The following is a 27885-nucleotide window of genomic DNA, read 5'->3' as shown; positions in this document are numbered from 1 at the left end:
GTTGCCTCAACTAAAGCTTATAAACTAGAGATCAACTTGTTGAATTAGAATAAGAACCCTTAACTTCCAATGTTAAATATTCATATTAGCCTGAGAAGTCCATTCTCTTCCTCTAAGAAAAAAGAAATCCACGAAAATTAAAATTTGATGTAAAAATGGCTTATTGAGCAAGAACTATGTGTGGGTCTCAAATGTTATTGGGATGTGTTAGCAGACACTAATGCATCCATCTGTATTGCCAAATCCCTTGGTGGTGCTGGAAGGAGGGTATCAGCTTTCCCCTTTGAACTTCTGTTTTCTAATGTTCCCTCACCTTCCTACTGATCCTTTCCTTAGATATCTTAACATCATTTATCCTGCAACTGCTTGGGTCTTACTAATTTAGTCAGGTGAGAGATGGAAGAAACTTTTCAGCCAATTAGCCATTAAATGCCGTTATAATTTTCTAGAATTAATTGTTACAACTGCATTCTCTAAACATCTCTTTTAAAGTCTTATTATGCCTTAGTATATTCCATGTTTATTATCTATGTCTGAGTTCACACATTTGAAAATTATCTTAACGGTAGGAGTAGTAAGGATTTGCAGACATTGGGGCTGTTCACAAATATTCCAGTTTCCTCCTTCCAATAACAAAGTTGGATTGCAGCTCCCTACCTCCTTGAAGGGATACATGACTAATGACTTGCTTAACTGGTGAAATGGGTGAACTGACAGGTGACATTCCCAGGTGGGAGTCTCTTTAAATTCTAGGCATGATTAGCCATTCTTACTGTTCCTCTGCCACAGCATCTGGTGATGTTTCAGAATCTCATCAATCTTGATCCTTGAGCTCATGGAGCACATCTCACTACCCAACCATGATGGGCATGTCATGTCAAGGGGCAAATACCCCTTCCTCAGTTGTCTTAAGCTACCAAGTTTTTGCTGTAATTTATGCACAATAACCCAATCTATTCTCACTAATATACAACTGAAAATCTCAAAAGTGTCCCCTGATGATATCTGGGTTGGTAATGTTTTTAGCTTAGACATGTTTCAGTGTAACGATCTAGAAAATAAGATTGTTAGATCAGAATATGTCTAAGATTCTTCTAAATGGCTAATTATACTCTACATATACTGATGATTTTCCTGAGCTCTGCCTTTAAGTTGATATTTTTATCGATGAAACTGTGCTGTCATTAACAGCCTATCAGATGAGTTTTCCACTCTGTTGTGATATGATTATAGAACACTCTTTTTTGGAGATATTTTGGAGAAAGAACTGATTTTTAGTAGTATAAAGGAAGATTCCCAGGCAAGATCTTTTCTATGTTTACGAGAGATTTCTTTCCAAAGTTTTGAAGTTATAGAAACAGAATTCAGCTAAGCAAATTTTTTTGCGGGAATTTGTAGGTAAAATGAAAAACTATTTGTGGCACTGTGAAGAGAAAAAAAAATGTCTCACTGCTAAAAATGTTGAGAAGGGGGACAAATGGCTCATTGAACACATGGTAGCAATACTGAAATATTTTAGGAGAAAGCAAACATCCTCATGAGAAATAAGATACCTGCTATTTAAGGATTACTGAAAAGAAACGATGCTTATACTAAGTGTATCAATTACCAACCAATGGAATATGTTCATGGATGACAACCTTCTCAATTAGAAATTATCACTCATCATTAAGCTTCATGCAATTAACCAAGCAGGTGAGGAGGAGAATACCACTGCTGAATCCTTTATACTTCCTATTTCTCAAATGTTCACCTTGAAAACTCAACATATCCCTCGCTGAGGATAACATATGGAATGACTAAATCTTAAGTATTAATTCGAAGCCATTTTTTCTCTCCACTATAGCAGGATACAAAATACAGCTGAGAACAAAGTTAGAGCATAGGAAAACACAGCCTTTCTCCTGTAGGCTCAGATAACAGACTTGTAGCCAAATGGAATTTTACCAAACTTGCTAAAATGAGTAACATTGTGTGAGCACTGTTCCCTTGGGAACTGGATAAAACGAGATGTCTATCTCAAAGGGTTCTCCAAGAAAAACCCTGAAAGAAATGGGCATTTGTCTTGACCAAGAGACAACTGCAGAAAATTACAAACACCTAAGAATGGCTTAAAATAAAAAAAATTTTGAATTTTTCCCAAATATGATAATAAAAAAGATGTTAACATTTATTGAATGCCAACTATTCATTATTTCAACAGCATTTATTGGTTATATATAAGGTGCCAAGAACTATGCCAGATGCTTTTACATGAACTGTATAGTTTGGTCAAGAACTCTGTAAAGTACAGATTACTTTATAGATTAACGGCTTACCTAAAGTCACACAACTAATAGGACTTTTTATTCAAGAGGTCGACGACATGCCAGCACTTTTCTGTGTACTAGGTTGCATCATTAACATTTGGAGGGCCAGGGATGAGAGTATACATTGAAACACCTATACTCTATGTCTAAATATTGAAAATTATAAACAGTGATGTTCTGGATCCAGCTTTCTATCAGCCAGCTGCTAAGAGCCAACTGGATGCGTCTCTTCCCAAATTCGTGTGCAGTAATGTTGCATCTGTGAAATGTTGCACCTTGAAATTGGTCATGACAGGAAGATATATGCACTACATCAAATGGCAAATGCTACATATTGGGTAGTGGTGGTGGTTGTTTTCAGAGGTATCTTGTTCAACACTTACCATCGCTTTTAACAATCTAACTGTTGAATAAAATATGTTCCATCCTCCAACCTTGAAAAATATATCTTCATAATAACGTAGAAGTCCAAGCTTGAATTTAGAATTCCCTGTTGCCATATTATACTATATGTTAACTAACTAGAATTTAAATAAAAATTTGAAACAACAACAAAACTAATAGAATTCCCAGATGCCTTGTTCCGTACCAGAATTTGGGAAGGGAGGGAAGGCCAGTCCCTAGACTCTAGAGCCACAGACCCCTCCACTTCTCATCCTACCCCAAGATTCATCCTGCACAGGGAGGGAGACTGTGTGGATAGTCCAGAATACACATCTCAAATCCATCTCTCTATACACCATACACAGCCAGGGCCACGGTGCAACCTCAGTGGCCTGGAGAAAGAGAAGGGAATACTCACAGACACTAGAAGTAGGCACAAGTCTTTGCTGGTGTGAAATTTCAGGGCCTGTGCTTGCAAAGCATTATCTAGAATGGAGGGGTTGGTGCAGGTTCTGGGTGTGTCCCTTGGTCTCACAGATGGATCACGCATGGGGAGTAGTACTGATGAAGGAGGGCCAGAGTAGAGCTCCCCAAAACACAGGCCATGATTGCCTGTTCTAAGAGCAGTACTGAATACAGGAGTCCAAAGCCCTCATGGAGTTCATGTTCCGCTAAGAGGAAATATAATCATTTAATTATTTAAAACAAATTATCCCCAAGATCAAATTGGCTATATTACCACCCTTTTCTTCAGCCCAAGTAAAAAAAAAAATATTAATATTTGCCATTTATTGGCAGTTTATTATTTACTCAGAAATTACTAAGTAAGATCTTAGAAACCGAATGACTAAAAATTCAGAGCCTAGCTATTTATTTTAGTTAGCTAAACGATTATTAATATTTATTTATCATCACAGTATTTGTTATCGGACAGACTGAGGACAGCTTCCCACTCAATGCAAATGTTCCTTATACCTACCTGGCTGAATCATTTTGCAATTTCTAGACTGGGCTCACTCCTTGCTCATGGGACCTTTCACCATGGTTGATGAAAACATTTTTGTTATTGGGGCGCCTGGGTGGCTCAGTCGGTTAAGCGGCCGACTTCGGCTCAGGTCATGATCTCACAGTCCGTGAGTTTGAGCCCCACATCGGGCTCTGTGCTGACAGCTCACAGACTGGAGCCTGCTTCAGATTCTGTGTCTCCCTCTCTCTCTGACCCTCCCTCGTTCATGCTCTGTCTCTCTCTGTCTCAAAAATAAATAAACATTAAAAAAAAAAAAACATTTTTGTTATTTACCTGAGGATTAGGACCATGTGGGCACTGAGAACGGGTTGTTCAGTATTTAACGGCACACCACTGGGTTACACATCTCTATAGTAAATATTTGAATACAGGCCAAAAAAAAATTAAACAGAAATGACATTTGGGGAAAGGAATTTGAAAGAAGGAGAAGAAAGACTTACTTTTCATTTAATCTTTCTATATTTTTCTTAATCATGTGAGGGCAGTGGGATTATGGGCCATTTTGTTTGCCTTCTTCATATAAAATTAAATATAAATTACAGTCTACTTTAATATTAAAACCTGTCTTGTACTTTTTAAACCTCTAGAAAATTACTAAAATTGAAACCAAAAGAACACTGCTATCTACCACCTATTTATACGGTCAGTATTCTTTGTAAATCTTACTGGTTTTCCTTCTTCAAAATAGGAAATTTGTAAGCAGCAAAATTTTCCCAGAGGTACTAGATTTCACTGAAGCTAACTAGTCCTGCCATCTAGAAGATCTTCTCAAGCCCAAGACAACTCCCTGAGCATCACGGTGTGTTAAATATGGTACAATATAAATAGGCTGCCCCTGGAGTCACCAGACTTCCTCCTCTGGAAACACCACCCACCTTCAAATCTCTGAGTCAGATCTTTCACAGTTTCCTCTGATCTTTCTGTTGGGGCAATACCGAAGAAGGCTTTCAAGAAATCCAGAGCATCTTTTGTTTGTGCACACTCATCTTCTATTTCAGTGTTTCTAATGTGTAACGCATTGGCTACACGTAAGTTCAATTAGCCGTACTTAGCATGGAGTTAATTTTAAAAATAAACTTTTCTTAAATCTGAAAAAAAAAAACCAGAAACACATGGGCAAAGTGTCCACATTTCTAGCTCTGGTACCAGTGGTGTCTCTTGCACATTTGGTCACCTTCTATAGCTCATGAACCATCATGGTCTCATTTTCTCCATCTGAAATCCAGAATTTGATATGGTTTGCCGCTTCCAGGATAGTACAGTAAGCAGCCACATGTGAAAGCAAGCTGAAGACTATGAAACATTAAAACAGATAGGAGAAAGTCCTCTGAGAAATGCTCGTTGTATTTTTTTCATCTTAAAGAGGTTTCACATCGTCAAGAGTAGGATTTGTTTGTTGTTTGTGGCCGATGTGGGAATTAATTCTTTATGTGCAGGATTTAAAATTTGAACTGTTGAGGCACCTGGGTGGCTAAGTCAGTTGAGCATCCTACTCTCTGACTCTTGGTTTCAGCTCAGGTCATGATGTCACAGTTTCATGAGTTTGAGCCCCATGTCTGGCTTTGCACTGGCAGCACAGAGCCTGCTTGGGATTCTCCCTGTGCCTCTCTCTCTGCCCCTCCCCTGCTCGTGCTGTCTCTGTCTCTCCCAAAATAAATAAACTTAAAAAACAAACCAAAACTTGAATCATTGATAGGTTTGTTTTGGTTTTGTTTTCCTCTTCTATAAGAAGCCATGTATATGCAACACATTTTTTTTCAACAACTTTCTTAAAGCTAGAATAGAATTTACCTAATTTACTCCAGTGATGGTTATGAAAGCACAAAATGTGAAATTAGTTGAGTCTGTGTCTATGATGTCATCTGAATGTTTAAAATATAATGAACTGATTGCTTCTGGCATACATATAACCTCAGTTACCATGGGTTTAAAATGCTGGCAACATTTATGAGGGCATGCCATGTGCACATACTCTCCTCCCATACTTGGGAATAAAACTTGCTGTTATTTTCACTGGATGCTGGGTGTCAGTAATTTGACCCAGAGACTTGGGGGAAAGGAAGAAGGAAGATGGAGGAGGGGATGACAAATGAAGAGACACCGTTTACATTTTACTGTGGAAGTCGCCGACAGGGCATCACTGAGGAAGGGAACACTGCAGTTCTGGAAAGGGCAGTTGTCCTGGGCAAGAAACCACAGCAGAGGCCATGGGAGAGTTGGGCTGCGTTTTCTCTCTCCATGGTTAGCTCTTTTGTTCGTGCCTGTCTCACCGCTGTGAGAGTCCTTCAGGCAAGAAGCAACAAGTTGCATGCTGAGGCTGCTTCGGTGTCTTTCGAGAAGGGTGGTTTTGTAGGACAAAGGCCCAGGGCTCAAGTGTCTCTCCCTTGGATTTCAGTTGTCCTCTGTAGACTTTCTTCTAATGGCCTCTCTTCCCCGTCAGGAACTAGGACTTGAGACTCGTCCACCAGCCCTCCCCCTGCACTGGGCACTCTCCATCTGAATGCCTGGCAGCCAGGCTTTGGGTCCCTGGCACACTGCTCACCCCGGCCTTTCCTTTTGTTGCCCTCAGGCCTGTGTAATTGTGAGTCAAGTCACTGGGCAACCAGGTGCCTTCAGAAAAGCCCCAGGGTCTCTGGCAGCTACTGTTCATTTCAGCCAAAGCTGCGGAGGAAGGAGGGCATCAGGCTTAAGGGGACCCATCCCAACCTTCCTCCCCACCCCTGAAATAGTCAAGCTCCCTCCAAAGAGGCTCAAATGGAATATTCTATGGGCAAGTAGACATCACCTCACCTCTGCTGAGGTGGGCGCTAGTAGCTCCTCCCTGTTAAATGTTCATCTCAATGTCTTTTCTCCAAGTGACTTTTAGAGTAAAAGAGCTGTCAGTTTGAACAGATGAGACAGGAGTCTCCTTCACTTGCTTTGGTTGCTGCTGCTGGCTCAGGGTCAGGAGACCAGACAGGTGAGAACTGCTTTTCCTTCTATCAGGAAAACTCTGAACTAAGGCAATGCTTTGCACTGAGTCTGGGGGTTTTGTGGTTTCAGGCACTAATAGGTGTTCAAGTACTTTCTCTTTCTAACTGCTTCTCCTCTAGGTCATAAAAGCTCTTTCCTTTCCTTCCCTTCCCTTCCCTTCCCTTCCCTTCCCTCCTTCCTTCCCTTCCGTGTCTCTCTCTCTCTCTCTCTCTTTTTCTCCTTCCCAGCTCCCTTCAGGAGTTGCTACACCTTCAGGTTGGGACATCCTTCCTCATTTGCAAACCTCAGCTGTGTCTGGGGGCAGGGCTTCTGTGGAGCCGCCAGGAGCAGAAAGAAAGGCTCCCAAGTAATAGCACTACATCAGATGTCAGACGTAGGGAAACTGCGGGCAGATCAATCTGGGATGTGCTGGTTACCAGGAGGCTCCCTCCCCCAAAAGACATTGAGGATCAAAGCTGACTTTTTCTTTCCTCGGTAAATTTTGCATGATTTGGCGCCTAAAGCACATCTGAGAACAGGTATGACTGAGCTCATCTTTGCCTTATTTGAAGAGCTTCAGGTCTGTGGATTGGGGTGGAGGTAGGGGGCATCCAATTGAAAATCAGGCACATGTGTCTTACAGCCGTGTGGGCTGCGATGGGGATGGTCCATCAGGCATTTGGAATAGGCTTGATTTTGGAATGCAGGGGATCTGATTGCTTCTTGGCAGCTTTCCTTTCCCAATTATGTTTGGCTTAGTCTAGTAGTCAAGTTACTTTACAGTCCCTAAGCTGATCCAGAAAGCACACAGAGGGGACAGAGAGCATACTGTCTAAAAAACAGGCTGGGTGGTGGGAAAGGGAACGTTCTGGCTGGATTTGGAAATATTCACTGAATAATCCACAATCCAACCCAAAGACAGGGACTGCATATTATATACCTTGGCCCTTCATGAAGTCCAAAAAGCTGAATGTAACATGCTTTTCTAGAATACTGATCAATTAAGACTGAACTTTGTGTGTGCTTTCAATTGTTTTGCTTTTGAATGTAGCTCAAGAAGAGATATGACAGGTATCTTGAATTGATTTTATTATAAAACATAGGACTTCTCATAATGAATATATGTTCTGGTCCAAAGGTTTAGCAGTCATAAAATCTAGATCCAGAAAAATATACATTATATCAGCAAACAAACACTTTGATGTACAAGTATCAGTCTGAATGTGGCAATGCTACCAGAGTGAAGCTTTTTATAAAAAAGTTTTCCTTTTTACAACTTAGGAAGGAAGTGTTTGCACAAAATTTGATACTTTAAACAAGATAGCAGGCAGAATGGTAAACCTACTTAAGAGAATGGGGACTGTTTTTCCTGATGACTTTATAGAATTCATTACTCACAGGAGTCTATTCATGAATTATTAAGCAGCTCAGCCACTCACTAAATCAAGTTAAAAACAAATAAAAAACAAGTTGAAGACTCTTAGGTAGCGAGTGTAATGAGTAGAGTGGGCATGTATTCAAATGATACTAAAGTTCAGACACTCAAACACTCACAGTCTGGTCAGCCTCTACCTTACCAAGTGGAAATGAGTTTAGTTTTATGATTTAAAGGTTGATATAGAAAATAATAGTAATACCTTCTAAGCCTTTATGGTGTAATGTCTGGAAAACTTTCTGTCCTCTTCTTGCAGTGATGAAATGTCGGATGGTGAGGTCAACTAACAACCAACAAACTTGAGATTTGGCTACTATTTTAATAACACATTTTTGGTAACTTAAAATTATTGCCTGGAAAATTATTCAGCCACAGATTCTCCATGATGTAGTACTGAGTAGTGGTCAAGTTACTATTTCCTCTGCTTTCAAGTCAGTTACCTCACTTGTCCAAGCTCAAGGTCACCTGTAAAATAGAAGTGATAGCACTAAATTCATAGTTTCATGAATTAAATAAGAATTAAATAAGGTTAATGTAATTGAAAGCATCAGCAGAGGGGCTATAACATAATAAGTGCAAAATAAATAGTTTTATGCATACCACGCACACACACACACACACAAATTCTCTCTCTGTCATGCAATTTGCATATTTCTTGCATTTTGATTATTTTCTGATCTTACTTACCTAGAATCAGGAGGTCAAACACCGGAGAGAATCCTACTATCTGATAGCAGGTCTGATGACTTAACTAAAGAAGATGGAAATTAACAGATACTGACATTCGATAACATAAGTCCACTCTATTCTTTCCTTCTATTGTGAAAAATAGTAAAAAATTATAGTGTTTTGGGGCGCCTGGGTGGCGCAGTCGGTTGAGCGTCCGACTTCAGCCAGGTCACGATCTCGCGGTCCGTGAGTTCGAGCCCCGCGTCAGGCTCTGGGCTGATGGCTCGGAGCCTGGAGCCTGTTTCCGATTCTGTGTCTCCCTCTCTCTCTGCCCCTCCCCCGTTCATGCTCTGTCTCTCTCTGTCCCAAAAATAAATAAAAAATTTAAAAAAAAAAAAAAAAAAAAAAAAAAAAAAAAATTATAGTGTTTTATTTTAGGGGTGAGTAATCCAATATATGAATCTGGCTTTTCAGACATATTAATTTCTATCAATTTAAATTTTATGTAGAGTAACTATGAAGGTTCTGCATCAACTTCCTGAGAATCCTATCCAAAACCTATGATTCAAATTAGCTGTAATTAGTGTTCAAGGAATTTTTGCACTCTCTTTTATTAGAACTAGAAAATGTTTATATGTGCACAGTGAACTGGCAAACCCAGGTTTGGAGCAACCTCTCCCACTAGCCAGCCTTGTGGGCTTGGACAAATCACACTCAGTATCTCTGAGCTTCCATTGTCCTTGCATTTCAGATGAGGGCACTTAGCCCACCTATATCACAAGTTATTTCTTTCAGGCTCTGAGAGTTCTAGTTCCAGGTTCTTTTAATTCCAAGATCAATGCATAAAATAACTTTCAGAGCTACTTTCTCAAGTTTCCAAACATTGCTGGAGAAAACGAGCTGACAAAACTCAAATTTATAAAAATTTTAAAAAGACAAAAACCACACCCATTGCCGAAGTAGGATAATCTCTAAAACAGACAGTTTAGTTGTGCCAAACAGGAGTCCCAAATAAACTTCTATAACTCTGAAGGGGAAAAATATGGTGAGTCAGCTAGAAAGGAACACACACACACACACACACACACACACACACACACACACCAAGTGATTGGATTAAGTTAAAAGAAATCTATTCTTTCAGACTGAAATCCCCCTTATCCAAAATCTGTTTTTCAGGACAAGCAAATCTACTCCTTCCCGCCAAAACCAGTCTGATACTTCATAAACCAAAGTATAATTGTGAATGAGGAGAAGCTCAGTAATAATTTAGTCCTAAAACAAATAAACATTTTTGTTTTATAGGTGCTTCTTAATTTAGCAAAAATGACTTTAGCATATATTCATGACTTTAGCATATATTCATGAATTTAACAAAGAGTATACCTATATATCTATATCTATATCTATGGCTAGGAATATTTACTTTTCCTTTTTTTTTCTTCAGAGAAACACAGTTATTTATCAAATAACTACATGTCCATGATGCTTAACTTAAAAAGGGCTCAATTTTAACAGGTCAAGTGGGCTAAATGGAAAAACAGATTTCAACAAATTCCACTCATGTACAAACGTCTAAGTTTCAGAAAGAATTTGCCTTTAAACACTGATGATCCTTGATATTTCTTTCTTTTTGAATGTTCATTGCATTTGCTGCAATAGAGGTTGAAATAAACCAAGATAAGTTAAAGAGGGAAACCATTTTCCCATTTCTCCCTGCTTTTGTTTAGATTATCCTTCACATGTGTCACAAACTGAGAAAAGGATAGTGAAGAGTAGAAATGACCCAACAGGTTCCTTCACAGATACCCAAACAACTTACCTTCAGCAACACCCAAGTTTTTCCAGTTCTTCCACACTCTCCCATGTGCCTCGGGCAACTCCCATCAGCCCCTGGTCCTGATGACACCTACTCTCTTGAAATAACCCTCCTCAGGATATCCATTTGGCCAAGCAGGCTGGGGGAAAAGAGTCAGATTTCCCTATATCTGGAAGTGTGCTTTTTCCTCTCCAGTTCAAACGTGTTAAGTAGAAGAAGGAAAGAAAAAAGAGAGAGGTGGAAAGCTTCAAATGGCAGGTTGGAATGTAATTAGTGTTTGTCGGTACAGATGTCTGTAGGTGTTACCACTTCAACAGTAAGTGGGATATGGGCATAGTGCCATCTTTAAGCACAGGGACAATGTTTATTATGGTGGAAAATGTGCCCTTCAAACAATGTATCCATTAAGAATCAATGTATCAAGTTCTAGTTTTATAAAAATCCTTTGAACCACAACATTTTCAAACTCATTAATGAACACATTTTGGAAAATGAGTTGGGTCTCGAGTATACACCAACATACATGGAATTTTGATGATAAACATAAATGAAGCGGATTTATTTTTTTCTTAATTGTCTTACTCCCTTGGAGAACATAAGACGGGTTCTACCATCATCGGTATGCTGATATCCCCTAACCTCTTTTTTCTGTGGCTTATTCAGGTAATTGCAGTACATTTTTCACTGAGTTGTAATGAATATTCAATGAGTCATTGTATGTAAAGCACTTCAAATATGAGTGGCATGAAGAAGGCATTTGGTAAATGTAAACTCTTACTAATATTGTAATCTTACCATCAATATAATTAAAACCAATATTCTTATTGTACAACCAAACTAGCTATTCTTTTGTAAGATCCTGTAAACAATTGCCACTATGCTTCCAAACTCTCAAGGCAAAAAAAAAAAAAAAAAAAAAAAAAAAGGAAAGAAAGAAAGAAAGAAAGAAAGAAAGAAAGAAAGAAAGAAAAACAACCTTCTTTCTTCATTAAGGTATTAATTTTTCTTTTTTATACTAGAAATATCCTATCTGTTCTATATTGTATAATTCGAAGCCACACATTTTGAAGGACATTTGTAAACTGGAAAGTGACCATGCACCCTGAAAAGTACATAATCTAGAGATCACATATTATAAAGCAAAGGCTGAAAAGTTGAGTAGATTTAGAGAAGAGAAGGGATGAAAAGGCACTTGATTATGGTCCATTGTAATTGAAGAACTATTTCAGGGGGATAAATACATCCTGTGCTGTTTTGAAAAATCAGGCCAGGACCAATATGAAAAATGTATTTTAAAAGATAGCTATGTTCTCAGTATAAAGAGGGTGAGCTTGAAAGCTACATATGTTTATTTTGTGTGTGTTGATATTTTGGGGTACCTTTTGCCTTTGATTCTTGGCAAGTAATTTTAGCAAATGAATAATCCATCAGTTTATAAATAGATCAGGTGAAGTAGCAAAAAGAATAAATAACAAGGTAAACAAATTAGCATACATATATGCATTTTCTCCTGCTTTGTTTTGCCTGTGGACATTCCATCATCCAGGTTGGTGTTTATTTGCTTTGAAACCAGAATCTTCTCTATCTCTCATCTGCTTGCCACCCACTGATAAAACATAGCCTTGTAAAGAGAAGACTTGGTATAACCACATGTCTGGTAAACGTGGCCACATCTCCATATGGGTGTCTAGAAGAACAAGGAATTAGTATGCATTCAGAAGCATTGATCACATCCTGTAAGACTTCCTCAAATAGACGTCTTCTCTAAGCAAGTGTCCTGGAACCTCTCAGACAGCTCTTAGTGCCATTTGGACCAAGCCGTATTTTCTTGTTTACTTTCATAATCATCTCACTTCTTCTTGAACTCTGGAACTTCATGGTAATCTTTGAACTTTCTGGTGCAACATATCTGACACAAAGAAGATGCTTATGGAGTGTCTGGGTGGCTCAGTCCAGTTAAGCATCCGACTTTGGGTTTTGGCTCAGGTCATGATCTCACTGTCGTAAGGTTGAGCCCCAAGTCAGGCTTGTGTTGAGCATGGAGCCTGCTTAAGATTCTCTCTCCCTCTCTCTCTCTCTCTTTCTCCCTTTCTGCCCTTCTCCCCCGCTCATGGTCTCTCTCTCTCACACACACACTAAATAAACAAACAAACAAATAGATAAATAAATGTTTTTAAAAAGAAGATTAGTATTATTTGAATAAGTTTAACTGTATATATAAGAATGAATAAAGAGAGCTATTTTCTGTATTTCATATTTTATTCTGCTTGTCACTGAACCCTCCGGTGCCTATTGCAATGCCTGGTACTTAGAAGGGAATTGTTACACAGCCACTCTGTGTATGAGTGTGTATGTGTGTGTGCCTCCCCTTCATCCCAAGGCAATGAAGTCTTCTTTCTATCATCACATGTCACCTTCTACTAATGATAGGCTAATCGTTATATGGAACAAGTTAAGAAGGTCTACTTTTTCCACATAAATTCTACATTGTCCATGTAAGTTCTATTTCTCCCATGTAAGTTTAGAGTCCTGGAAAATAATGTATGAAGAAAGTGAAATTCAGAGCACTGACACAATTTCTGAAAGCCAAATATGTGGTCATTGATGGAATCGTAATCAACGCTGATGTACTCAGTCCATAATACCTTGTGCCTCTTTTCGCTTCTTTCCCTTTCCTATACATACTTCATGTCCTCAAATTTGGTGTGTTTCTTACTAAAAAGAAGTCATGTATTCCGAAGTAAAGTGAAGGTTCATAAAAATACCCAGTAAAGGTTTAGATTAAATGAGCCAAAATATCGAGGCACATTATATCAAAACAGAAAATCCCAGAGAACAAATCAAGCAAGATGAGAATGGGAAGCCTGCAGAGCCTGGGAACTTTTATACTGCACTTAGAAAATGAATTGTATTAGTAAAAAAGTAAATGGCAGGATAGAAATGGCACAATGTACCAGATTATAGTATCTGTTAAAATCAATAATTGCATTAAAATTTCCCTCAGTAGACCAAGTTTACTAATTTAGTATCATAAAAACACTTTTTTTTTTTGCAAAAGTCTTGTGTAATTGGATGTCAGTTAAAATAGCACAGATATGATTAGTTATACTTCCAATTTGTGGAGCGTTTTTCTCCTGTAAAAAAATTTTCAGAGCTTTCACGCAAACATAATTATCAAAGTGCCTATGTCACTGGTTCTGAACTTATTATCTAAAATTTCTGGAAGAAACAAGGAATTCTTTTCATCTGGATCCTGATTCAGCATGTTTATCTTATGTACTTTTAGTCACTGTGTTTCTGTTTACAGCATACGAGATACTCTCATCAGAACAAAGGTCCCAGCATTGATCAGTCAAGCCGCAGACTCTGGCAGCTGACTGAACAGCAGGAGCCAGAGTCCACTTGAATTGTTCACACTCTTAGAAGTCAAGTTCAGACTTGAGCCGCCTGAGGTTCCTTTTAACGCAGATTTGTCACAGCAGGCAGCTGACAGGATTTACCTGCAAGAACCAGAAACATGCACTGTGCCATCCAAAAGGCAGAAGTGGTGGATGGGGCTCACTTGTTGCAGATCTTCTGGCATGACGGTGCGGAGTCTCTCTACCCTGCTGTATGGCTGAGAGACAATTGCCAGTGCCCCGATTGCTACCTGGATTCTGCAAAAGCACGGAAACTTCTCATCGAAGCTCTTGATGTGAACATTGGTATTAAAGGCTTGACGTTTGACAGAAAAAAGGTAATTATCTCTAAATTATCTCTCCTTTATCTCCCCAGTTCATTGAAGGGGCTACTGTCCAATAACTTAAAGAAGGGATTATGTTTTATTTGATCATGTCTATAACTACACAGAGAACCATGTTTGTGTAGTGCTCGGGGCAAAGCAAGCATGCTCAGTAGATGGAAGCTTCTGTTATTGTTGTTCGTAGTTTTATCACTACTACTGTTTTTAATGAAACTTACAGTATTGCTCATTATTCCTTCCGTGAAGGAATTTCGTGAACAGCCCTGAAGACACAATCAAACTATCTCTATAATAACAAGAGTGCTTCTGGGCCTCTGTTTATTCATCTGTAAAATAGGGATACTGACAGAACTTGTTTGTAGAGATTACATGAGAATTCAGTGAGGTAATATGGGTAAAAATGTTTAACACAGTGTCCGGCATGCAGTGAACACTGAAAAATTTGTATCGACGACTGTAGTTTTAGTCAAATGAGTGAGTCAATATGCAAGGCTTGCTCTAGAACTCTGGAAAACAAAGCTTTCAAAACCACCAAGTAGATGTGACCACCAGCCTGTGTTTCTCTCTTCCAAAGTGACGAGGATAGTTCTCAGAAAAGCAAATGTGACAGCTAGCTCATGGCTCTTCCCCCTCTTGTCTTTATCTGAACTGAAGGACTTTACTCCCAGGGTTCACCGCTTGCCAGCTGTGTGACCTTAGAAATATTTACTCAGACATTCCTCGCTTGGAAAATGTGAATAAGAGTAGTACCTTCTTTCTAGAGTTGTATGAGGACTAGAGGAGTTATGCCTGTAGTGTTGGTTACACAGGATGCACTCAGAGTGCTGTTGTCATTTATTATTATGATCTGCCTCCTCCTCATCATTTCCTCGTTCTGATACTCTTGGATGGAATATTAAATTCAGTGATAGCTCACTTTAAGTCATCACAGAAATTTTGGAAACAACAGATTTAGGAGATACAAAACGAGAACTTCAGATCGAATCACATTTTACTTTTTCTGTGATATTTAAGGGGCCTCAGAGCTCAGATGTATCACTTTGGCTTTCAGTTCTCCTGTCTTCCAAAAGAGTTTGTATGCGTGTGAGTACATAAGTGAAAATAAAAATAAAGTAAAAAGTAAAAGAAGTAAGGGCTAGGTGGATCCCCTGCTTATCTTAAATTAACATTAAAAAACAGAGCAATAATGAACCAAAGTACATAGAAGCATAATATACATATAGGTGATATCTGCTTTCTGTGTTATAAGGTTTATATCACGTGGCCAAATGAGCATTACAGTGAATTTGAAGCTGACTGGCTGAAGAAAAGATGCTTTTCACAGCAGGCCAGAGAAAAACTCCAAAGAGAATTATTTTTGCCAGGTAACCTTGCCATGGTCTTCAATGTCTTTTAAAACTCTTATGGTAAGATATTTTCTCAGAAGCAAATATAAACCCTTGTGCCTTGGTTAAAACATTATTATAATTTAGGCAGGATGTTTAATGATTTACCAAACACCGATCGTTTGGGTAGAGATGAAAGAAAATATAGAGGAGTTCTGGACATTCAAAAGAGGCAGAAAAAGGCAAAGTACAGCATACTTGTACCCTTGTCCTCTAATGTGAAACCTGGCACACGAGACATGAGACACTGAGTGTCCACAGCAAAGGAGAGGGATGAACCAAAGGCAGTCTCGCCCTTCTTAATTTTATCTAAAGCCAGAACAACACAAAACCAACACAACAGGAACTCCTAACCTGGTATCCACAGATAAAATTATGTGATCCCGGAGCCCAATGAAATTATGTGCACAGTGTTGAGTGTGCATGGGAGCATGTGTGTGTGTGCATGCATGTACACAGCAAATCTGTGTGGGGAGAGTTCAATGGGTCTCAAGAGAATCTGTGACCACAAAAATGTTCTGAAAATCTGCAATTGTTGGATTCGGTGGAAAAAGGCTTCATTCTTGAGCTGAGAGACAGAATAAAAGAAGTACTTAATACAGGTAGAAAGTTAATTATTTGCTCTCTGTATGGTTTGAAGATTTGTATCATAAACTAAGTGAGTCAAAGGCAGATTCTAAAAATATCATGATTCTTATATATTTAGTAGAACTTGACTTCTACAAATACACTAACAAGGCAATTATCCTTGAACTTTCTTTTCTACTGTTAACTAGATATATTGGACTGGCCCTGTTGAAATCTGTGACACCAAAACAGAGATTTCACCTGACTCCTTTCAGATCTGAAATTCTCAAACATGTATAATAGGTGGTTTTAAATGAGAGATTTGCAACAGTTTACTGGGTGTGGAGATGTTACTAATTAATTAGCTTGAACCACACAGTTTCACCTTGTTCTATGGTTATCAATAGTACATGAGGGCACCTGAATGGCTCAGTTGGTTAAGCGTCCAACTCTTGGTTTCCTTTCAGGTCATGGTCTTGTGGTTTCTTGAGTTCCAGCCCTGTGTCAGGCTCTGTGCTGGCAGCATGAAGCTGCTTAGGATTCTCTCTCTCTTTCTCTCTCTCTCTCTTTCTCTCTCTGCCCCTCCCCCACTTGCACTGTCTCTGCCTCTCTCAAATAAATAAATTAACTTAAAAAAAAAAAATAGGGCATGATACTGTTCCCTTCCTGTTCAGGCATAGACCGGTGTTGTGAAGAACTAGGTTCCTCTGGAGCGCCTGGGTGGCTCAGTCGGTTAAGCATCCAACTTCGGCTCAGGTCATGATCTCACAGTCTGTGAGTTCGAGCCCTGCGTCAGGCTCTGTGCTGACAGCTCAGAGCCCGGAGCCTGCTTCAGATTCTGTGTCTCCCTCTCTCTCTGCCGCTCCCCTGCTCATGCTCTGTCTCTCTCTGTCTCAAAAATAAATAAAACCATTTAAAAAAAAAAAGAACTAGTTTCCTCCATGGCCTTATCTCATCATTCAGACAACTGACAAGGTTTTGCTCTGGTGCTTTCTGTCTAAACCACCAGGAATCCACTGTCTTCTTTATGTAGCCCAGCTAGCTGGTGGAATCCAGATAGGTATTCAGAAAAAGATGTTTATCCTGCCTTTCCCCAGTGAGAGTATTGTACAGAGACTTCAAGGAGTCTCCAGTTACATAACTGAGTAGCAATTGTCTGGGTCAAATAGCAGTTTCACAAATGTATTATTATTTTTTATTTATTTTAGATTTCTTCTGGTACTCAAAATATTTTTCCTTCACTCTGCCCTAATTTTGTAATCCTGTTGGATTTTGCTTTCATTTCCTTTAAGTTCTTCTTTTGATTATTTCAGGGAATAAAAGCCAACTTTTTATTATTACAACTTAGGCTTTTAAGCATTGTAAAAAGACACAGCCACCCTCCTCCATTAATATTTCTTGACGAATGCAGTTTTATAGCTTATATTTCTCAGTACTATCAGGCAGTAGCAAAGTGGAAATGATACTACACTCAGTTAAGTTGTGGAAAAACCCAGTCACACTGACAGCAGCAGTCATGAATAATATAAGGAGAACTGGTTGCTATTTAGACACTGGAAAATACTTTAATGGTTTAAAACAAGATCAGATTTTTAAAATATCTCCCTGAGCTGTGCAGTTGGTGGGGTAAAGGAGAAAGCAATGGGCCATTTTTGGAGTATTGCTTCTCTGGCTCTTTGCCTGTAGAATTTGACACCTTATTGAACTGCCATCACTTATTTTCAAACATTTATACTCCAGAACATGTAAACAAACTCTGTTACACTTGTGGAAGGATTTTGTTTTTCATCCTCAGTGGCCATGTTACCTCTTCTGCTCTTTCCTTAGAGTTAGAAAAGACTTTTAAAATCTGGCATCAAGATGCAAACCACTTTTCCTTGATCTTCCCTTGGCATTAGCTGTCAAACTCGAAAATGAAAAGACATGATGATCAGCCAGAAAAGACTCTTGTCAATGGACAGCCACAGCTGTAAGGAAGATGTGGATAATAGTCATTCCATCATAAATTTTGATCTGGTTGCACATATATTGGGCATCTATTTTGTTCAGGAAGCTCCTTAAGGAAATACCAAGTTAAAAAAAAAAAAGACACCGATTCTGTCCTTGAGGATTTATCATGTCTAGGAGGGGGACCCTAGCCATGAAAAGAAATAAGTACAATCCATTATTTCAGTGCAAGAAAGCATGCAAAGAAGGTTAATCATAACACAGAGGAAGGAATCTGAAGAGACAAAAACATAATCCTTGAAGCCAGGAATATGTGAGCTGGATTTTAAAGAATCAGTTTGTCAGGCAAAGACAGCAAGGAAATTCTTGACAGAGAAAAGGGCATGTAGAAAATCATGGAAGTGTGAAATAGCAGGGTAGCCTTAGGAAACACCAGTTAGTTTAATATTGGTGAAGTTAAAATCATTAAAGCCACAGGGAATAGGGAAGGGGCCTAACCATGAAGCGGCCTCAGTGCCCTACTAAGGAGCTCAGTCCAAAACCTTCCGCAAGGACATTTTCACAACATAGAAATCAGGTGTATTCCTTTCCATTCATTTCCCAGGCTGATTTTCTTCCTATACGGCCAGAGAAATGAGTTTAATATCTTTATATAAGTTTAAGAAGTTTGCTTTATTTTCTTTAAGATGCATTTTACATATTCAGAGTTATATCCATTCCGATTTTGACCAAATGTATATAATTTCTCAAATGCTTACAAAGCTCGTGACTGTCTTCTTATCTTCCTCTTTCTGTGATTTTGCTTTCCCCTCCCCCAGTAGCCCCTTTGGTCCTTGGTTTCTATCTATCTTACAAAAGAGAGTGGAATGATTATATCTTTATCAGAAATGTTTGGTCATGGTCATCTGTATTGGGTAGACTGGAGTGGGGAGTGACAGGGAGGAGGGTAACCATAGCACGATCTAGAAATAGTCCTACAAAAAGCACTGAGAACTTAGCCTAGGGAAGTAGCAGAGATGATGGGGAAGAATTTGTATTTAAGAGAAACATATATTGACCTGTAGGACAAGAGGTTCCTGAACTTGTTCTCAATTCTCCACCAATTTAAAAGCTGAAGCCTAGCGTGTAAATGTTTCCAGACAAATGCATGAAAATTGAAAACTGTAATAAAACATTGGAAATGTGAAGATTTTTATTAAGGTAATTGTATTTTAAGGGCTCCTGGATGGCTCCATTGGTTAAGCATCTTACTCTTGATTTTGGTTCAGGTCATGATTTCACAGTTCATGAGATGGAGCCCTGCATCAGGTTCTGCACTGACAGTATTAAGCCTGCTTGAGATTTTCTCTCTCTGTCCCTCCCCAGCTGACACACAAGAGCAGGCTCTCTGTCTCTCTCTCTGTCTCAAAATAAATAAATAAACTAAAAAAATGTAATTGTATTTTAGCTTCCATGTAAAATTGAAATGATTATACATTAGGGGGCCTGGGTGGCTCAGTTGGTAAGCATCCAACTTCGGCTCAGGTCATGATCTCACAACTCGTGAGTTTGAGCCCTGCATTGGGCTCTGTGCTGACAGCTCAGAGCCTGGAGCCTGCTTCAGATTCTGTGTGTCTCTCTCTCTCTACCCTACTTGGCTTGAGCTCTGTCTTTCTCTCAAAAATAAATCAACATAAGAAAAAGAAATAATTATACACTAATTTTTGTGTTTAACTTCAAGATGCAAAATTCCCAGAATATAATTGATAAGACTGAAATGGGAAAAATCTATATATAGCATGACCTGTCATATATGAACCTAAATATTTGTTCTTTCCATTAACATTCAGTTTTGGAATGAGTACTCATTTTCCTACCTCTTTGAATTTGTACTGAAATATTTGTACACTATTCTCTGACTTTAATAATACTTGTTATTTCAAATTGAGGTTTAAAAGATTGTAATTTGAAGAAAGTCTTTTTTTCAATGGAAGCAGGCCACTCACTTTTCTCAGCAGCCCAGGGACTGAGTACATTGCACAATCAGAAAAGAACATTTCCCCTCAATTTGATACAGCAGAGCAAGTCTTTACCTGTCCGTTTAACCAGTCCATAGCTATCTGCCATCAGTCTATAGCCATCAGCCCCTCTTTTGTTTCAAAAGGAACATTCCACAAAAGGGAGTCAAAACTCTCTGTAACTGTCAGGACCCTGTAGAACCTCTATGCCTTTCACAAGGCGGGGGGGGGGGGGGTGGGGGGGGGGCGGAGGAAGCAGAGCTCCCCTTTTCTTGCAGAAGGTCATGTGTTTCCTTGAAGATGAAGATTTTTATTATGGCAAAAAGAACAGAGTAGGTCAGGTGCAGAGGCTATTTTTACAGAGATTTGTCAAAAAAGCAAAGATCACTATTTTTTTACTTGGCAAGTAGTGAACACAATAAGTGCGCCTAACTCCCAACTGACAATTCACCCCATCCCTAAATCTTGCCCCATAGTTTGGCCATTCCTGAACCCCCAGGGGTAGGAGTCTGCAGTGTAAGTCAGGGATGGAGTGAGGGTCTTTGCTTCATATATTACTTGGTAATTATAAAAAGGGCTGGGAGCTTGTTTCTTCAGGCTGCCTTAGAATGTCCCCACTGTATCTGGGCTGCCAGGTCAGTGGCTTCAGAACAGCTCTGTTAAAAAACAGCTGCATCAGAATGATCAGCCCACCACATCAGGTACCCAAATGCCTTTCCTTCCCAAAGAAAGACCTAGTCAACATTCCCTTCCTGCCCTTACCCAGGCTCACACTCTGACACACAGGTGGGAGACACACTCAAAGTCTTCATACGTTTAAGAAGAGTCTCTATTCTGTTTTGCCCATGGACCTACTGACTTTCAGAGAAATGTCTTTGGGATTTTTATAAAATGAATACAGGTGTCTTGAACGTCTGTGTACTTCACTTCATTTGTCCTCTGTGCCATATTGATGTCTTCCAAAGTGTTCTCTGGATTACATACCATTTATTATCCCCCTCGATTTCTGCACTGTACCTGATAAATTTGGGCATCATGTCTAAAGAGTCTAAAGTCCCTACATGGGATGGAGTTGCCCTTGTCCTGTCAGCGAGTCCAAGACAGGAGCCTCCCTGCTTGAGAAGAGCCTGGTGCCCTAGATGCAGCCGATGCCACTGGTCCGGACATTGTTCCCACAGCCTTCTGCCTAGTGTCAGTTTTCACTTCTGAACTTTAAGGTCTCCTTCCTTTCGCCTTTTCTTATCTCCATCCATACTTCCAGCAAGAAAACACAAATATTCAAGATAAGTCTATTTTACAACTGGATATGTTACAGAACGTTTTTTAAAAGGCTGTATGTTCTTTTATGACTTTTAAAAATTCTTAGATAAGGGGTGCCTGGGTGGCTCAGTTGGTTAAGCATCCGATTTTGTCTCAGGTCATGATCTCACGGTTTGTTGGTTTGAGCCCCCAGTCGGGCTCTGTGCTGACAGCTCAGAGCCTGGAGCCTGCTTCGGATTCTGTGTCTCCTTCTATCTCTGCACACCCCGCACTCACCCTCTGTCTCTCTCTCAAAAATAGATAAATATAAAAAAAATTCTTAGATAAAAAATACTAATTATATTCTTTTTTAAAAAAATCATTTTTTAGTTAGTTAACCACTTCGTAAAATGAAGCCTCCTTGCATCAGCTAATGTTAATGCTGAGCAGGACCTTAAAAAGCTGGTGTCTCAAAGCCTTGAAAAGGTCTGAGCATATATTTAAGAGCCTAAAGCAAATGCATCTTAAGGAAGAGTGATTACAGTCTATTTCCTTTTCATATTTTCTCCAACATTAAGGAAAATATACTAACGTTTTTTACTCTTGGAAAAGGGATTTTCTGTTATTACACTAAAGTACATTTATTTCTTTTCTTCTTTTTTTTTTTTTTTTCAAAGACAGTAAAAGTAGAGTGGACTTTCTTCAATGAGTGACAGCTTCAGTTTCTCACAAACTAGGCTTGTTTTTTTCTTATAGCCCAGGAGTGAATTTTATAACATATGGCAGTTGGACTGCAAATTTTGAATTTATAAATTTAGAAAATTCCAAATGGTGATAATTTCAAGAAGTGAAATTAGATTGCTTCATATGCCAGGCTCACTTTTGCCAAACCTACACATAAGTTATATACTTAACCTGTCCTCTTTGCTAGTGCCTACACATTGGAAGATTTGCCCATCAAAAGAAAAGATAGGGCAAATGATTAAAGAACTATTACTTCTCACTTCTGGTTCCACTTTGCTTCTTCAAGATGACAGAACATTGAAACACAAAACATTAGTTTTGGGATAATAGATATCTTCATTATACTTAAATTTCTTCCTTGAAATATCATCACATTAAAAATCTATTAAATTATATTTAATTTCTCTATTAAATAAACATGAAAGCAATCACCTAGCATTCAGAATTTTAAAAATATTTTGAGAAATTAAATACCACACACAAAAAATTTCTTTTTTGAAATTCCAATCCCAAACTTTCAAATATGTCAGTGGAAAAAAATTTGATTGATGTTTTTTCAATTGTCTTATCCCTATAGGAAAAAAAAAGATGTCAAAAAATGATGTTGCTATTTATACATTCTGTTAATTTGTCTAACTTCTAACTTAGTAAATTAAAAAATAATAATTTTTAAGCTCTACTCCATTCAGTGGATTCTTTAACTTTATTATTTTTGTCAAAATTTTGTATTTTTCTCAATCTGTAACTTTGGTCTTAATCAAAAGAGGAACATAGCACTAAAATATGAGTGCTCTTGACCCTATTAGGCCTTGTTAGGTCTGTGATTTTGAGCCACTTACTTTTCCATAGCTCTAAATCTTCATCTGTAGATAGAAATGGTACCTACTCACCTTCTTAAGTGGTGCCAGGTTGGGTGAAAAGCAATGTTGCACTTTATATATATACTCACTTCATCTTCACATTGTTCTCTCAAAAGCAGCTATAAATAACTAAAGAACATCCCTGAGAGGGGCTTGACCCTCTTGAACAGTACATCAGTTTACAAAAAGAAAGAAAAAGGAAAAGAAAAACAATGCAGAATTCTGTTATTGAAATTCTTTCTCCTTTTCTTCCACTGGCCATCAGGTTTCTATGCACATTGCCCACTTGCCCAGAGAAGACTGATACTCAACAGGTTATGGGGGAAGGAATTACATAGGTTGTCCCTCTTGCCAACAGCTTAGTTGGAGCTTTTTATTATCTCATGGCCTGCTTACTGAAACAACATGGCCTCTATTCACACCCACCTTGCACAGCCCTGCAAGGTGTTCTTCCTGATGCCTACCTTCATCTCCCTTCCCCCTTGCTCCGATGTCTCACTGCAGCACGATAAACTCTTAAGCCCACATCCCACAATCTGGTGCCCCTCCACATCCATGTAGATCCCTACTTTTGTCCAAGCCCTGACTGTTTCCTCCATCACTTATTCCATTCTTCCTATCTGGACAGACTTCACCCATTCATTCTGCAAGACCCACCTCACATCCCAGTGAAGCCCTTTGCCAACAATTCCAACCTCTGTTTATATTATCCCCAAGCCAAATTACAAACTACAGATGAGAAGGAAAGCCCAGAAAATAGACATTATTTCCCTGGCAATACTAAAATGCAAGCCTGTAACATAACAATGGAAGCCTACACATTTTTCAAAAACAGTTCTGTTAGAATTTGTCAAGACAGAAAATGAAGTGTGGTATGTCGAGACCACTCTTCACCTGTGAAACAACACTGTGTTACGTAATGAGAACTGGCTTTGGAGTCAGCAAAGCTGGCTTTGACTCTCTGCTGTATGACTTGACTTAGTTTCATAAATGACCTGAACTTCACTTTTTCCATATGTAAAAAAAAGAAAACAAAACAAGCAAAAAACCAGGGGCACCTGGTTGGCTCAGTTGGTTGTTCGTCTGACGTCGGCTCAGGTCATGATCTCACGGTTGGTGGGTTCAGGCCCTGAATCGGGCTCTGTGCTGGCAGCTCAGAACCTGGAGCCTGTTTCCTAGTCTGTCTCTCCCTCGCTCTCTCTGCCCCTCCTCCACTTGCAGTCTGCCTCTCTCTCTCTCTCAAAATATAAATAAACATTTAAAAAATGTAAAACAAAACAAAGCAAAAAGAAAGCAATAACTCTCAGTTTTGGAATGTGAAGAATAAATGATAAAATGTAAGTACTTGTTCCCTTTTTTTCTCCAGTTTAGTCAGCCATGAACATAGGAGCAGAGGTGTAGCAAAGAGTATTTGGGTAAGGACAGAAGGGGAAATAAACAATTGTGGCATGACAAAGTCTTATGCTTGAGTTCCCCTTACATAGAGAATAATCATGTCTTATTCCTGACTAAACACATAAGAGTGGCTTGGAGGTGAACTGTTGCCACGAAAAGGATTTTAATCGCTCAGACATTGGTTTGAAGTCTGAAGCCAAAATTTCATCTACCTGGCAGATAGTTTCATTTAAATAAATTTAAGGAAGACAGTGAAAAGACTGAGCAACTATCAACTTAATTCCAATCAGGGATGTAGAAATGTTTACTGAAGCTGAGGCGATCAGCGAAATTGGAAGAAAGTGGCTGTTATCTATTAGCTAAGGGTTGCTACAGAGGAAAATGCCAGCCATCAGCAGATATATTATATTCCATGTACGAACTAGATCCTTTGATGAAAAAAAAAAAAATCCCTGATCCAAACTAGCTACAATTTCATGACCATTGAGAAGTAGATAATCTCAGGGTGCCTGGGTGGCTCAGTCAGTTGAGCATCTGACTTTGGCTCAGGTCATGATCTCGTGGTTTGTGAGTTTGAGCCCCACGTCAGGCTCTGTGCTGACAGCTCAGAGCCTGAAGCCTGCTTCAGATTCTGTGTCTCCTTCTCTCTCTACCCCTTCCCCACTTGTGCTCTGTCTCTCTATCTCTCAAAAATAAATAAACATTAAAAAAATTTTTTTAAATAAAAAATAAAAGTAGATAATCTCAGTAATGAAGATAAAGGGAAGGAATCTAAAGAGAACAATGTGTTCATACAGTAAAGAAGCACAGAATCTCTAAGCTCTATCTTCGATAGGACATAATAGGAGCTTCTAGCCCAGAATAAATTGATCAGGTCAAATAAATGATGGACAACCAAAAGGGAATTTATAAAGTGATTTCCTTGGAGCAATAAGGAAAAAGTGAGGAAGCCAGAGGAAAGACAGCCCCCCTGATGGGAGCAGATGGTCTTACAGAATCCTGCTCCACTCTTTCCCATCTTAGTTGAGGCAACGCCAGTTCTCTGGCAGCAGGATCACCCTTGACTGCTCTGTCTCTTTTACTACACACCCAATCTATCGAGAAAACCCATTAGCCCTATTATCAAAATAATCTAGAATCCATCCACATCTCACTGCCTCCACCGCCAACCCTCTGTCTAAACTACCAACATCATATACCCTCTTCTTCCTCTATCTCTGCTCCTAGTCTTTCACCAATCTTCCTTCTTTACATTTTTAAAAGCACTGCTCTGTGTCAGGTACTGAGCTCAGCACCTAATATTTATTGCTCTATTTGGTCCTAGCAACAACCTCACAAAGGCAGCATCATTATAACTATTTTACACAAGGGGAAAACGATAGAAATTAAATAGCTAGTCCAAAGTCAAAGAGACAATACATAGCAGAGTCAAGATTTGACTAAAGAGTATCTGTTCTATGAAATACCATTCTATCACTCTCACCTGTATGTATGGTGGCTGCGATTCATGTGGGCTCCTATCTCTGTGTCACTGCAATTATTGCACTGAATGGTCATTATCTGTGTGTTTGACTCTCTTCCCCACTAGCCAGCTGGGGAATAACTAATCTTGGGAAATAACTAATATTAATAAAGATGTCATTTATTGAACACCCACCATGTACTATGAATTCATTCAGCAAATATGTGTCTTCTACATTTTAGAACAGGTACTGTTCTAGGTGCTGGAGATGAAGTGGTGAACAAAACAAAGACTCTGTCTATAGGGAGTTGACAGTCCGGTAGAGAAAGACAAGTTTACAAATATAGATGTAATATATATATGTAATACACATTGGTAAATTTACAAATATATCTACAACACATCACGTGCCATAAGGACATGGACACTGGCTGGTTGGTGCCTATGGTGGTGGAAATATTTGGAAGTCCTCTTCGGAGTTCTATTTTTCCACTGAAATAAAAGGCAAAGCTGACAGCTGAGCCTAAGTGGGAGGAGGGAGTGGAAGGTTTGAGGTTAGAGAATGTGAGAAATGATCAGCTAGTAAGAGAGTTAAGCAGACATTAGGGACATGCAATAAGATCAGTCATCGTGGTGTGTGTTCCTTCAGCCACGTTCACATGTGGCTGCTCTAGTTCATATGCAGATTTAATCAGGTACACCATGTTAAATTGTTCATAGATAGCATATCATTCAAATTTCATAACAACCCTGCAGGTCATTTTCATCCTGTATTTTCCAGACGAAGTAATTGAGCTGAGAGAGTATATTACTTCCTTTTTTTTTTTTAAGTTTATTTACTTATTTTGACAGAGAGGGAGAGAGAGGGCACAAGTGGGGGGGGGGGGGGGGCAGAGAGGGAGAGAGGGGATCAAAAGCAGGCTCTCATCAGCACAGAGCCTGACATGGGGCTTGAACCCATGAAATGTGAGACCATGACCCAAGCTGAAGTCGGATGCTTAACTGACTGAGCCACCCAAATGCCCTGAGAATGTATCACTTTCTGAAGTGCTTGTAGATGGGAAGTATCAGAATTCAGAATTGAATCCAGGTCTGTCACCTTCAGACCTCGAGCTATTAACTCTGATACAACGTCCCTATCAAATTAGACCTGTATCTTCATCTCTACCTGTGCTTCACACATTCTCAGTGAGCTAGCTTCAGAAAATGAAGACATCACTGACAGATAATTTTTACACATTTGCGCTGACTGAAAAGTTGATTGGAGTTAACAGGGTTGAGACAGCCAAAAAGGATTCATTGGATTTGGGTCACGTGAATGCAAATGTGGTAGTGAGCCCACCATGCAGATATGGGCCAGACCACATCTATGGTATTGCGTCTGATTCAAGACACCAGTGCTGGTGGAGAGCATCAGCAAACTCAGAACACATCGTACATTGGAGAGCAGAGAGCCTAGGGGCAGGGCTCAGAAGCCATAAAACTTGAAAAACCTGGGGAATAAAAAAGCTATTTGGGCTTAGAAAAACTTAGCACAGTAGCTGTCTTTGTATGCATCTCCAAGACTGTCATATACTGTGTGATTATGGAGCACAGAGTTAGCACCTAAAAGCAAGGCGACAAAGGTAGACTGTGCCTCAGCATAAAGAAGCAGCTTGTGACAGCTGGAGCTGTCTGGAACCAGTATGGGTTTCTCCACAGGAAGATGCGTGCAGTGTACATAACTGAAAGGGATCAAGATGGTTTTCCAGAACCTTTTCAGGCATGTCGGAGGGGACAGTCACAGCAAGAGCAGAGGGTAAAACTGAATTCTGGAATATCTGTAATCAAATTATTTGTGTGGCCTCCCAGCTCTGACATGTATGAGCTGTGAGATATTGCACAAATTATCGAAAATCCTTAGACCTGTCCCCTCATCTATAAAATGGGAATAATACTAGCACCTCTGCGAT

The 27885-nt window shown here is 39.2% G+C and overlaps 1 protein-coding gene across 2 annotated transcripts in view; it reads left to right on the top strand.

The window, feature by feature from the left end:
• Nucleotides 1-6404: 6404 nt before the first annotated feature.
• The window catches only part of BBOX1 (gamma-butyrobetaine hydroxylase 1), a 59602-nt gene continuing 38121 nt past the window's right edge, over nt 6405-27885 (top strand). Inside the window, exons 1-3 of one of the 2 annotated variants that reach the window (XM_060606240.3) lie at nt 6405-6679; nt 13903-14331; nt 15587-15701. In XM_060606240.3, the coding sequence (XP_060462223.1) occupies nt 14113-14331; nt 15587-15701 (334 nt within the window). In that variant the 5' untranslated portion in view covers nt 6405-6679; nt 13903-14112. Of the gene's footprint in view, nt 6680-7055; nt 7212-13902; nt 14332-15586; nt 15702-27885 lie in introns of those variants that run through there. The other variant, XM_078433327.2, reaches the window with a different exon arrangement.

This window comes from Panthera onca, chromosome D1, assembly GCF_046562875.1.
Source record: "Panthera onca isolate mPanOnc1 chromosome D1, mPanOnc1 haplotype 2, whole genome shotgun sequence".
Taxonomy (NCBI): Eukaryota; Metazoa; Chordata; class Mammalia; order Carnivora; family Felidae; genus Panthera; species Panthera onca.
The sequence above is the reverse complement of the archived record's forward strand: the minus strand, read 5'-3'. Positions and strand labels throughout refer to the sequence as shown.